The sequence below is a fragment of the Salvia miltiorrhiza genome, chromosome 4 (genome assembly GCF_028751815.1).
Source record: "Salvia miltiorrhiza cultivar Shanhuang (shh) chromosome 4, IMPLAD_Smil_shh, whole genome shotgun sequence".
Classification (NCBI taxonomy): domain Eukaryota; kingdom Viridiplantae; phylum Streptophyta; class Magnoliopsida; order Lamiales; family Lamiaceae; genus Salvia; species Salvia miltiorrhiza.
Window position 1 is genome coordinate 55,475,121 of NC_080390.1, and position 14,460 is coordinate 55,489,580.

The following is a 14,460-nucleotide window of genomic DNA, read 5'->3' on the forward strand; positions in this document are numbered from 1 at the left end:
ACATATAATATGAATTAATAACATGCAGTTATGTAAAATTTTATATTCATATTTTAATACATGTTTTAAGACAAATAAAAACAATGCTAACAAAAATATTTCAAGGTAGAACAATAATATACTATATAGGATGAATTCAGTAGCCAATTTTTCTAAATAAACACTATCCGATTTCAAATGAGGATATAGTAGTCATGTAAAATGTAGTGCTTCTCCGGAGACAAAACTATTTCACAATTTTCACTTGGAGAAAAGTTCTTTTACACATCTAGAACAAATGAATAGCAAGAAACATAGTTGATGTGAGCAACATCTGTTCTTAAAGGGAAACATAGTCTCAAACTCTGTTTTTAGTATTCACTACTTCCGTTTCTCAAAACGGAGATGGAAACTGCGATAAAAGATTACATTTGTCATGGAGTTAACAGCAGCTTTCGAAGTGGCCTAAATTATTTTGATCACGGATCCACCATGTCGACCATCACGCATGTGCACAAACGTACTTTGAAACCAACCATGCTTGTTTCAGATTTATTTTAATGACACTATCCCATGTAGGCCGAGTTTCTGCACATTCTTTCTAATATACAATAATATTCTTCATGCTGCTAGACAAATAAGAAAACCACCGAGTGATGATGTGAATCTAAACTAAAAATACAGCACAAGAAATTAACACAACACAATTTCTTAGCACTTCATTATTCATGTGTTCCTTATTGCTAATAGTTCTCTTATGTAGGTCATTCAGGTATTTGTTTTTTCAAGCCTATCGCATTCCAATCTATTATAGATTGTACTCATGGACATAGTCTTCATGCTTATCATTTCATTAATGTTCAAATTTGGTCTCTTAGATCAGGTTATCACTATAAACCATACATATATATACTTCATCCTCATTGTCTTGGATGCAATATATATTAAAACTAATTACTCATAAAGGTTTAATAGAGAAGGAACTTCAGGGATTTGACATAAGGTAACGTGCCAATGATTGACCTACTCAATTGAATAAATAAGATATGAACTATATAATCACTGTTAAACTATCTCCTGTTGGGAAACCACACAACACATATCCAATACACATCATTAGTATATAATATGTAAGAAAAATACAACTATATCTAAAGCACATAGAATAGAGCAAAAAAGTGCAGCAGTAAAGAAGAGTCGTAAAATAAAGTTAGGAGAATCAAAGTATTGCAAAACAATATGAACATAAAAGAAACTTAAAAGAAGCAGAAATACTAAGGCACCTGTTGAATATCAGCAAGGTTCGTGGGTAACTCCAAAAACACAACAGTGTCAGCTGACGTTAAATTAAGACCCGTGCTCCCAGCATGGATGCCAATCAGGGCAATTTTAACCTGATGAAATCCTAAGAGTCATTATGGTGCATAATACACTTTTATGGTCAGCAAAAGCATTCCAATGTGCTGATGCATGGAAAATAAAAAAGATGGCAAAGAAATCTTAAAAATCATAACTGGAAGCAAATAATAAGGTCCTAACAAAGTAATTACCCATTTATTCAAAACAAACTATTGCCTGAAAAGCATTTGGATGGAGGTGAGAAAGAAAGTAGGAAAAATTGCCCTCTAGAATTTTGGCATGACTGAAATTATCCAAGAGCCCATCAAGAGCCCATAACAACACCACAAATATCCGGTGGGTCTAATCGCCGGGAGGTCAGATCGCCGTGGGGATCAGATCACCGGATATATTTTTTGTCCTAATCAATACTAACTAAATCATACACCACAAATACCAGATATGTAAATCTAGCAAATCCAATATTTGCAATGCAATAACAACACGGACTCATGGATCAAATTGGAGAATCAAACACAACCCAAAAGTATTCAAAGTTATAATGGCCGGGAGAAAAAAAAAACCTTTTGCTCGATGAGTAAAAATCTTGAAAAACAGAGGTGAAATCTAGAGTAGTCAGAAGTGGCTTGTTAACACCTACATATGTAGGCAGCGGGAAAGAAGTGGCTATGCTTATCAACAGAAAATAAAGCAAAATCAAAATTCAAATAAATTAGCAAATCATGATTTCTATTGTTATTTAACATCGCTCTCACCATTGTCGTGTTCATTCGCTCTTTCGATCACTGCCACCAAAAATTAATTAATTAAGAAATAAAAATAAATAACAATATTATTTATTCCTAACCTCTTTGGGGAAATGGATACCTGAAATACTGATTTTGGCAATTTTGGAAAAAGAGATTTCGAAAGTGAAATTCTTCGCTTGCACAATCACAATTCCTGCAAATCCAGAATGAAAGAATCATAAAAATACCAAGAAAAAGAAGAAGAAACACAACCAAAAAATAGTAGCAACCTGTAAAACTCGAAGCATTAGAATATTTATCATTTTGAACTAATGAATTTATAGCTAAAAATCTAGGTTACAAAGTTTCCATGTTTAAACTTATACCTAAAAATTGGCTGATTGTTGATTGAAAGGTAAATCATATAATTGTATTTCCAAAATTTGTTATTTCTAAAATTAAGCATTAATCATTCCATATTCAAACAGTCAAACGTAATCTTTAATACTTACCATGTTAGAGGAAGGGGGAATACGGTGGTCGACGGCGCTTAGATGCGGCCGGGCAGCCATTAGCGCTGGATATGACCCGTCCCATGGTCGGGTTAGAGAATGGTGGTTGGGGCAGCGCCGACTTGGGGCCGGAGTGCTACGAATCGCGGGCGGAGGAGGGGGGAGTCTGACGTCGAGACGCGGCAGAAAGGTTAGAGGGGCGGCAGTGCTGACTTGAGGCCGGACTGCGGCAAAATACAGCGGGAGGAAGGGGAGTCTGGTCTGGAGACGCCAAATATCATAGAATCGCGGCGGGGGTGGGGGAAAAATCCTGTGTGGAGAAGCGAAATGGAGGGAATTAGATGGAGGTGGCAGGTGGCGGCGGCCGGCGATTTCTGATTTTCCCCAAATCAATTTTGGGGAGTCGGCAGATCGGAGGGCTGGCGGGGGAATCATGGTGAAGGAAAAGAGAGGTGACATATCTCGGTGGTGGCCGGCGCGACGAAGGCGGCTTGGCGGTGAGAGTTGCAGCCTTGCAGGGAATTGTGGTGTGGGCGACTGTTCCTGGTTTTTAGATTTGGGATCGAATCGACGGATGGAAGTGGTGTAGGATTAAGGATAGATATTGAATGTAAAATGAAAATAAAACATTACATGTGGAATTATATTGCCATGTCAACTATAGAGAATTGAGCTAGAGGCTCTAGAATTGCAGGGATTTCGAATGGTGAATTCTTAGATACGCCACGTAGGACCCCGGATTAAGGAGAGCGCATGATTCCTTAACTGTATTATATATTTGATTGCAGGGATTTCGAATGGTGAATTCTTAGATATGCCACGTAGGACCCCGGATTAAGGAGAGCGCAAGATTCCTTAACCGTATTATATATTTGATTTTGATTTGATTGCAGGGATTTTAAATCATGAATTCTTAGATAGGCCACGTAGGACCCCGAATTAAGGAGAGAGCAGGATTCTCAAACCGTATTATATATTTGATGATTATATATTGGGCAAATTTGGTCTAAAACCATAATAAATTTTCAAATTTTGGTTTTTCCCACAATCTTTCATTCTTGTTTCAAAATACATAATAAATTACTTTTTTTGGAATTTCCCACGATGACAGATTCCGGTGAACTTTTAAATGACGTGGCGCCGGACTTGGATGAGGTGGCATATTTAACGGCAAGGACTAGAAACGACGTCATTTTATATTTGGATAAATTTGGTCTAAAACCATAATAAATTTCTAAATTTTGGTTTTTCCCACAATCTTTCATTCTTGTTTCAAAATACATAATAAATTATTTTTTTTGGAATTTCCCATCACGTGACTTTCCTGTGAACTTTTGTGAGGCTGTTATACCGGACCATAATTTAGATAGCATCTGTGAGTTTTGTATTGGGAAATTAGACGCAACTAATTCCGCTTTGAATCTAGTGTGACGCAATATTTTAAATATCGATCGATATGAAATGAAAAAAAAAATGACACCGATAATATATTAGAGAATTTCAAAAGGAGGAGTACAACAAAAATACCACACTGTATTTTGTATCTGCCTACGCCACGTAATTTAAAAGTTCACAGGAAAGTCACGTGATGGGAAATTCCAAAAAAATAATTTATTATGTATTTTGAAACAAGAATGAAAGATTGTGGGAAAAACCAAAATTTAGAAATTTATTATGGTTTTAGACCAAATTTCCCCAAATATAAAACGACGTCGTTTCTAGTCCCTACCGTTAAATATGCCACCTCATCCAAGTCCGGCGCCACGTCATTTAAAAGTTCACCGGAATCTGTCATCGTGGGAAATTCCAAAAAAAGTAATTTATTATGTATTTTGAAACAAGAATGAAAGATTGTGGGAAAAACCAAAATTTGAAAATTTATTATTGTTTTAGACCAAATTTGCCCTTATATATTTGATTTTTTAAAAACTTATTAATTTATCATTTATCATAAACTTTAAATAGGAGCTATAAGGGTATAATTGTAAAATTATAATTATTTTTATTATTATTTTTAATAAGGGGCTATAGTGAGAAAATTGGGGCTGTGATTAAAATTACCTTTAGATAATCATCATCACCTGCAACATGTACAATTTATACAATATCCAGGCCCACCACCCAAACCCGGCCCACCAACACATGCCCACACAAAATAAAAATCCCACCACCCATCTCCATCCACACCCGACCTCACACAAAAAAAAACCCTAATTTCCCACTGCTTCCGCAATTCCAACTTGATAAAATCAATTCCGTCGCCATGGACGCTGGTTCTTCATCATCCGAGGACACTGGTTCTTCATCATCCGAGGAGAAGCAAAGGATATGTGCTATTCTGAATATGGACAGCGATTATTATGCCGTCTACATAATTGATATAGTCTCGGAGGATGGTGCCGCCGACGACGACGCAATAGTCGATTTAAATCGCGTCGACACCTACCGCTTCGCCAGGCAATTTGTAGAGAGGGATCCAAATTTCTTCATTCAAGATTTCACCGAGACTGATGGTTTATGTGCGTTGGGTTCAACAATCTTCATGTTTGAAGGCGTAGATTATCGGCGGATCAAAGTCGACACTCTATACCGCAGTATGGGCATATACAGCTTCCCGTTGCCGGCCGAGCACATGGTGAGGACAGCGGGGACAGAACCAATACCTTGTTACCATAAAAGTAAGTTGCGTAAGAGTTCTGATATGCTAGGGCTCAAATGCTCAGCTGAGGCTGTTGCAGTTCCAGTTGAGCACGGCACGAGCAGTAGCACTAGAATTATTATATTTTCTACTCAGATTGAATATTTCTATGATAGGAGTATTGATTTTGATGATCGAGTAGTTGATTTTGAGATTTACAACACAGAGTCTAAGCTTTCTTTAAAGCTTCCACCTTTACGTATTGGTCGGCAAAGCGCCACCATATTCACGTTGGTGGATTTAGTGCGTGACCAAAGCTATTGTTTTACACCAAAATATAATAATGAGTGTTATTGGAAAGGAGGTGAATGGCGTTCTTCATTTCGTATTAGGGCATACGCTTTCTTCAATGATGACACATTTGTTGTGGAACCAGATTTTGGTGGTGTGAGGTTCGGTCTGGATTTAGCTTCTGCGAATCAAAAATGGGAATTATTTGGTGTTCACTTATCTCTTCCTTGTAATTATCAGCATTTCATAACTGAAGATATGCTGGTGTTGTCTTCGTACGGAGTTCATCCGGTTGGATATGAATATGAATCCTCTGCAATAATTCATTTTCCACTATGCTCGTTTGTTTCTCCACAACTTGAAAGGAAGACTTCCTCTATCATGCTACTTGACAAGGAATGTGTTGCTTGTATTGTTCAAGTAGGCAAGGATGATTCCGAAAGGCCATTCTGGACTATGGATGTGGTAGAGCTCAATCACAGGCCCTACAACTATGATGGGCAATTTGCTAGGCGCTTCAAGTCTTTTAAATTTGCTTTTTTGTGTAATTCTGATAGTTCATGTATTGCGGGCTTGTTTGCCTTCTAGAAACTTGTGTTTTAGATCTAGTAAGAATGTAATGTTGAATTCAAAACTTGAGATATATTATTATTGTAAACATTTGGTTATTATTTTCCAATTCCAATGTCGTTTAGTATATGCTTAATTACCTGTTTCATTCCTATTATTGACTTGAATATACAAGATGACATATAAATATAACACAATGGCATTTGAAGAGTTTATAAGAAATTTTATGTTTGTATTGTATAGTTGTACAAACTTTTCAATCTCAAGATGAGATTCAAAAGCCTAATGCAATAATTAACACACTGTGATGGGCAAGAGCAGTATAAATGCTAACAATGATGTGAGTCCCAATCCGGAAGGGCAGATGTTACCCCGATGTGAGTCCCAATCCGGAAGGGCAGATGTTACCCCAACCCAATTTAAGGATTTTCACCTTTGCGGAAGGGCAGATGTTACCCCAACCCAATTTAAGGATTTTCACCTTTGCGGAACTGAGGGCTGCCACAAGGAAGTTCAGAACTGATTTTCTGCTGGGTGAAGGAGGTTGGATTGGTTTACTTGTACGTTCTCACCTCTTCTCTGCTTAGCTTAGCTTGTGAATATATGTATGAGATTGAGAATGGATGTTGTCTACCTTAATTTGCTGACTGAGGTGAACTTGCTTGGAAGACTTTCTCATCCTCATCTGGTGAAGCTGTTGGGGTATTGTCTTGAGGAGAAAGAGCTACTTCTTGTCTATGAATTCATGCCCCAGACCAATGGCAGCTTAGAGAACCATCTCTTTGGAAGTAAGGGAGGATTGATTAATTCATCAACTTAATTTATAATATTAGATACTTAATTTGCTTACTGAGTCTATCCATCTTGGTTAGGGTCTGTGCTGTGCAGCCGCTTCCATGGGCCACTAGACTGAAGATATTGATCGGAGCAGCTCGTGCCCTACCATTCCTGCACGCATGAGATAGAAAAGTTATGTACAGGGACTTCAAGGTCTCAAACATATTGCTTGATGGAGTAAGCTCTCACCTTTAAATTATCAAACATCTCATTTTGGAAGTTCTATATTTTTATTAACCTTGAGTTGTTTATCCTCAGTCATACCATGCCAAGTTATCTGACTTTGGCCTAGCGAAGTTGGGTGACGGGTCCATCAGATGGTTATTCCCACGTGACAACACGGATTGTGGTGATATATGGTTATGCTGCTCCAGAATATATTGCCACAGGTAAACACACGCCCGACTAGTATACCTTCACTTGATGAATTCAAAGAAATTGAAGTTTGTTGTTGTTGACGGTTGGCCATTTGAGGTACCCCATTCTTATTTTAATTTTCACCCTAGTAGAAGTTCTATTCTCTTAGAACATCCAATCAAGCTCTGCTGAAATACACATGATTCTTGAAAATGTTTTATTATAATCTTTTCTGAGGTTTTTTTCTTTTTCTTTTTGTAATTGTATCTTGCTTTAATAAATATTGTACTAAATGAAACTTGACTCCTGTCCTAAGGTAGTTCTTTAGAATAGTTTTATATAAAGGCAATGGTACTTAATGTCATGAGTGACTGATGACCAGCAAATCTTGATCGGTCAAGTACCTGAGCCTTTGAGCTCTGATTCATTCTTCTCTTGAGAAAATCGAGCACATGTATGAGATATATGTATGAAATCATCATCTGTTTGGTAACATTTCTTAAGTAGCATCATCTTATCATCATGTCACTGAAACTGAGAAAGTAATGGAGCTTGTTTTAGGGCCATTAAATACTTTGATATGCATTTTGGAATGCGATTTGCAGATCCTCACTTTTTCTTAGTTCCATCTTGCTAAGCCTGAGAGTTTCTGTCTTACCCTTATGTTTCTTACTTATCACTTATCAGGAGATCGAACAACTTCGTACTGCACTTGAAAAAGAAGTTCTAAAGACTGAGGTAAGATTATTCTAGTATATATTAGGATTGTTGGTATTGTTTAGATGTGCGTACTGGTCGATTCTGCCTATAATTGTTGGTTTATTTCTATTGCACTTTCCTTCCTTACCTTCATGTTTGTTATGCTATGCTAATCCCACAAATTAGTATAAAACTCAAGAAATTTAAGTGGGACATTATATAATGAGACCTGATGTATGCATTGAGATATTATTCTTTCTATCTACTTTGTTTAGTGTGTGCTACATAGCTAAAATTATGAAGGATATATACTATATCTTGCAGAAATGTTCGTGGTCCAATCTACAGTCTTTGCCTTCTCTCAATGAAGATCAACAAATAAGGATCAAATGTGAATATGATCAACTGACAATACCCAATGATGGTACTGATGTCTGGGAAATCGATCCTCAACTTCTCAAATTCGAGTCCAAAGTAGCTTCAGGATCGTATGGTGATCCGTAAGTATTACGGATGGCATTTTTTAAGCTTAAGCTTGCATTCGAGCGTTCAATTCACCACATAAACTCTATGTTCAGATACAGAGGTACTTACCGTAGTCAGGATGTCACAATTAAAATTCTCAAGGCTGAGCACTTGAATACAGGACTCCAGAAGTAATTTGCTCAAGAAGTATATATAATGAGGTTCGTTGATACTAACTAGCTTCTTCGTCCACAATTTTTTAAATTCCCAAACGTAATAATGGATTGCCCTTTACTCAATATATTTTCAAACATTTGAGATTTATGAATTCTTCTGATTTCTGATGGTTTCTTTGTATTTTGGTTCAAATTAATTCACAGAAAAATTCGTCACAAAAACGTCGTTCAATTTATCGGGGCATGCACCAGGCCTCCAAACCTGTGCATAGTTACAGGTACGTGTAGGCATTCATCTATTTCTTGTGCCATTTCAGAAAAAAATTTCACTTCACATTTGCAAGCTTCTGTAATTGCAGATTTCATGTCTGGGGGGAGCGTTTATGACTTTTTACACAAGCAAAAGGGTAGTTTTAAGCTTCCTGGATTACTTAAAGTTGCGATTGACGTTTCAAAGGGGATGAACTTCTTGCACCAGAACAATATAATCCACAGGGACTTGAAGGGTGCAAATCTTTTGATGGATGAAAACGAAGTAAGTGTCTAATCCCGACACGAATGATCTCAGAGTTGGAGCATCAGGATTGATTTATGGTTGGTGGTTAAAGTGGCCGACTTTGGAGTGGCGAGAGTGAAGGCTCAGACGGGCGTGATGACATCTGAAACCGGGACATACCGGTGGATGGCCCCTGAGGTATATATACTCTCTTCTCTTTGTTACAATTTTCAATTTATCATAACAAAGAGGAGAGACAACCTCTGCTCCGCAGTAGCATCCGAGGCAAGAGGAGAGACTGTTAATTCTTTCCCCACTGGGAGAAGGAGGCCAAGAATCCAAGTTCAAAATTTTCCACCACTGAAAAAAGCGGCTGTTTTCCTATCATGGCGGAGGCGCCGCCGCCAATGACCCAGCAATCAATGTGGAATTCCGGCGAGGGGTCATCGTCATTGGCAGCTATGCATTGTTGCTGGTTCGGCATCTCCCGGTGGCCATTCCGCACGATACTCTTACCCGACTCTTTTCTCACTACGGCGCTTCCTCTGTCCGCCCTTTTTCTCATGGACGGTTTGTTACCTTTCTGTGTATTCTCTTCAGCTTAGCATTCAATCTATTGGTGGTTGGATGCTTCTGGCTCTATTTGTATCGCAATTTGAAATTGATGCTGTCTTCGCTCTTGTTCTCCTTCTGTTTTAGTTTGCAAACTCTCTTTTGGGATTTTTATTTACACTTCAACTCAAAACTGTGCAATATTCTTGTGCGTAGGGTGAAAAATTGCGCTTTTGTTGATTTCAAGGATGAAATGTCAGCATACCAAGCCCAGAAGCGGCTACATGGGTATTTCATTATTCATAATTATCACATTCATTTCTTTGTTGATAGTGAAGTTCTTGGGACTAGTGCATTACTAAATGATGATTCATAATCCCAATTGTACTTATTGGTCTCAGGTTACGATTTCTTGGTAAAGTCATGTCTGTAGAGAGAGCTAGTAAAGTTGTTGAGGGGACTAAGCAACAAGATAATGAAAGAGAGATTAGGAAGGATGCTGTCTCTATGGTGAAAGATGTTTCTGCTCCTAGCCATCACTATAGTGGGAGTAATTCACATGCTAGCGAACCAATTGCACAAAAACTCGGTATCGAATATCCATTTTCGCCCCACCTTGAGTATGTTTTACTCTCTGTGCTTTTGGGAGTTATGGTTTTTGTCCTTTTTCTTATTGATTCTGCCGTTCTTCTTCAACTTCTAGCTGAATTCTGTTTTCTTATTTTAGGACTATTTAGTTTGCGTGTGTTTGCATGCCTCTAATTCTGGAAGGTGTGTGGTTTGCTTGAATGTATTCGTGCAAAAGCAGTCTTTACTGAATATGCCATCCATGTTCTTTGTAGTAGCCTACTGACTAGTTCAAACAACCGATTTCTGGTACAGATATGCATATCCACCACCTGATGGTAACATCCTCACAAACATTGTAAATGCTCTTATTGCAGTTCCCCGCTTTTACACTTAGGTCGGTGTGATTTTGTGCCCCCTCTATCTCTCTCATGTACAGCACCAGATATTTATAACATTTTCTTTCCTATATATTCTGTAATACAGGTTTTACATTTGATGAACAAAACGAATATTCCCGCTCCATTCCGGAAGGCATTACCTACTCCACCTCTTCCGGAATTTCCATCAGCACCACCTCCTCCTCCACCACCCATGGAGTTAACATGGAATGTTTGTCCAGTAGTGAGTCAGAAATGGAGTCTTCAGATGAGGTGATCATATGGCTATTGCTTGTATCTCGTATATACTCATCTTGTTAGTACAGGGTCATAACTGAAAGTTCAACCCAAGGACGCTGTCCTGTTATGAGTCTCCTCTGTGTGAGTAGAGGGTGAATTTTGATTAAGAATCAAACCATACACAAGTATACGCATTTTATAATCATTGTAATAACTACATTTAGGTTTTAATGCATTTTCCACATAATGTGTATATATTTGTAAGCATTACTATATGGAGAATCTTTATGCTTTCTGAACTTGGGATGTCTGCTGACCTGTTCTCTGCCAACTTTTTACTATTTAGACTTTTTTAGGCAATGCTTCTAGTTTTACGTGGTGGAACACACGAATTATTTAATCGTCCACATATGGTTTAGGAAGTCGGACAAGAGGCTAGACCTACTCGAAAGCGTGCCAGGCGACAAGCAATTGTTGGACCTGCTGTTGACAAGGATGTGGCTCATGAGGTTGTTGGATTGAAAGAAGTTGCATTAGTTCCTAAGGAGAAGCCTATAATGAAAAAGAAAAATCCCGTGTTGCAGGTTGCAACTTGCAACCATTGATCTCTGGTATAATGTATTTGACACTTATTCCCCTTTGCAAAGACTTATAATGTAGTGGACCTAGTGGTTTTAACATGCTTGCAGATAAGAATAGCACAGAAGCAGAATCATCCTGAACTACAGGATTATGACTCTGCAAAGGAGTTGCAAGAACCAATCCCTGAATCTTCTGCTCGGGAAACTTTTGCAACTTTAGAGGAACTAAATAGTGGAAAATTGCCTCCAGAGGAAATCTTATCACTCCCAAAATTTAAGGTATTATATCGTTTATTACTTTCCTTCTACTGTCTTACTTCTCCAGAACCTTACAGGCAATCAAATCTATTTCTACGATGAATCCTAAAATCTATTAGAAAATGGGTACCTGAATGCAATATGCATAGAAGTTTTTCATATAATCCTGCACAAAGTCTGAACTGTTTGTGGAGACTGGAGGAATAAATACGTTATATGTGGTTGTGCTTTACCGGTATTACCAGTAATTGTTCATTGGGTAGTTCAAATTGCACGTGGACGAGCACTTGCTTTCTCACACTTTGACATCTATTGACTCCAATGAACAAAATTATACTGCTGGTGATCCTACTCCTGTGCTGTACATCAAGAACTTGGCCGAAGATGTGGCTGTTGATGACTTCTACTTTATATTTGGTTAGTTTAGTCCGTCTCCTTGCTCCTTTCTTTATAGTTCCGTAATAGCAGTGACACTATTCTGCTCACGACAACTCTATCCATAAACGTGAGTCAATACATGTCTTTTCTCCTCAAGCAGTTACTGCAGTTTGAACTCACTCTGTTGCAGGATCATTTTTCGGGAGCGTTGATGCTGCCAAGTCCAATCTTATTGTGAAGTTAATGCAGGTGAGATATATTAGTGAATACATACAAATACAAGATCTCCCTCTCCTATGCATTTACATGCATCTGAAGTGAAAATGGTGTTGTTTTAGGAAGGAAGAATGAGGGGCCAAGCTTTCATCACATTCCCAACAGTCGAGCTTGCTCATAATGCTCTGGTATGTTTTCCCGGAATTGCTCCCTTCAGCGATTTGGTTTACGCATACTGAGCTGTGACTGTGGGCAAGTGCAGGGCGCAGTAAATGGTTACGTATTCAAAGAATTGATTAATGTGCCAGTGAGAGTGAGAGAGGGAGACCTACACAGCGTACGTAAAGTATACTTTAGTCAGTAGTGGTGGTGTGAAGTTGTTATTGTGATAGTAAGTAGAGTGGAATGAGAGTGGAGAGTTGATGCATAAACCATACTATTTTGTGCTTGACGCAAAGTTTGTTGTTTGAGATCATGCATATGTATTTCAAAATGTTTTCTATTTTATCTTAATCCTTGTTCTTTTTTTTTTGTTGGTGCTTAAATAAATTTCATCCATGTTCTTCCCCATACTACACCGTATTGCATGTCTAACCATGAGTTGCAGCTTTGGGCAGGCAATATATTCTTTGTTTTTCATCTCTTATATTCCCAACTACTTCTACTTGCACTTCGAGATTCTACTTTTATTGTTCTTCAATCTTTACTTAGCTTCAAAAATACTGGGGAGTTATCATGTCAAGCATAATACTAACTAAATCAAAAATATTGAGATCGTGCAACAACACTCTAACGACAACCGACTCTAGTTACACCATGTCAATTCTTCACTAGCTAATTGTTTTAAGGGGTGCAGCAAATTGTGAAGTTGTGAAATTATTGCAACGTTTTAAATGTCATGTTAAAAATACAAAGCGAGTGAACACCGACTCCTCGACCGGCTCACAGCAGCCAAAGTTGCCTCCCGGGTTCCGGTTCCACCCCAGCGATTTAGAGCTCGTGACGTACCACCTCAAGAAGATGATCACCTCCACCCCTCTGCACATTGATCTCTACAGTTGTGATCTGCGGGATCTCCCAGGTAAATTGATATTTTTATTTTTTAATAGAAATTGGTCAAATTTCCAAACTTCTTCCAACTAATAAGATTCCGGTCTAATCAATCCAGATATCGAGGCTACATTTGGAGAGCCGGCATGGTACTTCTTCAGCCTGAGGGATAGAAAGCATCTGTATAGAACGCGGCCAAACTGGGCGAGGTACTGTAAGGCGAGGGGATGTACAAACAGGTGATGAACAGTTCTGAAAGTATGCAGGGATTTCAAGAGTAGCAGGTAATTCAGTTTTTATCACTTTGAATTGGCTTTTAAGTTGTTGGTTGTGATGTATTATTCGCTTAGAAATATCATTTATCTATTCCATGATCCATCTAAAAGGCACTGTTATTTACTCAGCTCTTTAATTCTACCTATACAATGTTTTGTGGTGACGCTAACTTGTGACAGGCTGAGAATTTATGTTTCTACCTATACAATGTTATGCTTATTTTAGAACTTTGTTTAGAAAACTGGAGGATCTTGTGTGTATTTTAACCTTGAGTTATCTATCCTCAGTCGTACCGTGCCAAGATATCCGACTCTGGCATAGCAAAGAACGGTCCAACAGATAGTAATTGCCATGCGATAACACAGGTTATGGCAACATATGGCTATGCTGCTCCAGAATATATTGCCACAGGTTAATATTCCGGAACTTCATTTAGTTGTTGAAAGAGAAATCAGAATAAAGTTTGTGATGAGTTGGCTATTGCAGGGCAATTGTATGCAAAGATTGCTGATGTATGTAGCTCTGGTATGGTGTTACTGACAAGAATGCGTGCATTTGACACCATTAGTCTGCACATAGCAGAACTTGCCTTCACTTCCCTTGAAAGTGAACCCATAAATAGATCATCAATGCAGGAGGTTCTGGAACGAATCGCGCCTTCATATTTGGTGATTAGGCAGTCAATTGACGCGGCCAACAACCTCTGCTCTGCAGTAGCATCCGAGGCAAGAGGAGAGACTGTTAATTCTTTCCCCAGTGGGAGGAGGCCAAGAATCCAAGTTCAAAATTTTCCACCACTGAAACAAGCGGCTTTTTTCCTATTATGGCGGAGGCGCCGCCGCCGATGACCCAGCA

At 38.4% G+C, this 14,460-nt stretch overlaps 1 protein-coding gene, 1 long non-coding RNA gene and 1 pseudogene across 4 annotated transcripts; 2 read left to right on the top strand and 1 right to left on the bottom strand.

Annotated features, from left to right (window-relative positions):
- Positions 1-210: 210 nt before the first annotated feature.
- LOC131020892 (uncharacterized) lies at positions 211-3,190 on the bottom strand. Of its 3 annotated transcripts, none has more exons than XR_009100795.1 (5): positions 2,579-3,190; positions 2,206-2,280; positions 2,094-2,123; positions 1,263-1,373; positions 211-605 (listed from the first exon to the last, which is right to left on the bottom strand). It is a non-coding gene; the product is annotated as an uncharacterized LOC131020892 (long non-coding RNA). The 3 variants fall into 3 exon arrangements; XR_009100797.1 differs by lacking the exon at positions 2,579-3,190 and adding an exon at positions 2,453-2,519; XR_009100796.1 differs by lacking the exon at positions 2,579-3,190 and adding an exon at positions 2,357-2,488.
- A 1,585-nt stretch (positions 3,191-4,775) lies between these two features.
- Positions 4,776-6,186, top strand: LOC131020889 (uncharacterized). The gene is made up of 2 exons (XM_057949935.1): positions 4,776-5,256; positions 5,653-6,186. The coding sequence occupies exons 1-2, from the start codon at positions 4,842-4,844 to the stop codon at positions 6,093-6,095; spliced, it is 858 nt and encodes a 285-aa protein (XP_057805918.1). The 5' UTR covers positions 4,776-4,841; the 3' UTR covers positions 6,096-6,186.
- A 1,439-nt stretch (positions 6,187-7,625) lies between these two features.
- LOC131023645 (U11/U12 small nuclear ribonucleoprotein 65 kDa protein-like) lies at positions 7,626-14,453 on the top strand (annotated as a pseudogene).
- Positions 14,454-14,460: the final 7 nt, after the last annotated feature.

What these genes read in the sequence shown, in the direction of transcription:
- LOC131020889 (XM_057949935.1), top strand. Translation starts at nt 4,842, where the DNA reads ATGGACGCTGGTTCTTCATCATCCGAGGACACTGGTTCTTCATCATCC. An exon ending in AATACCTTGTTACCATAAAA is followed by an intron (nt 5,257 to 5,652) that starts GTAAGTTGCGTA and finishes TTGTGGAACCAG; the next exon opens with ATTTTGGTGGTGTGAGGTTC.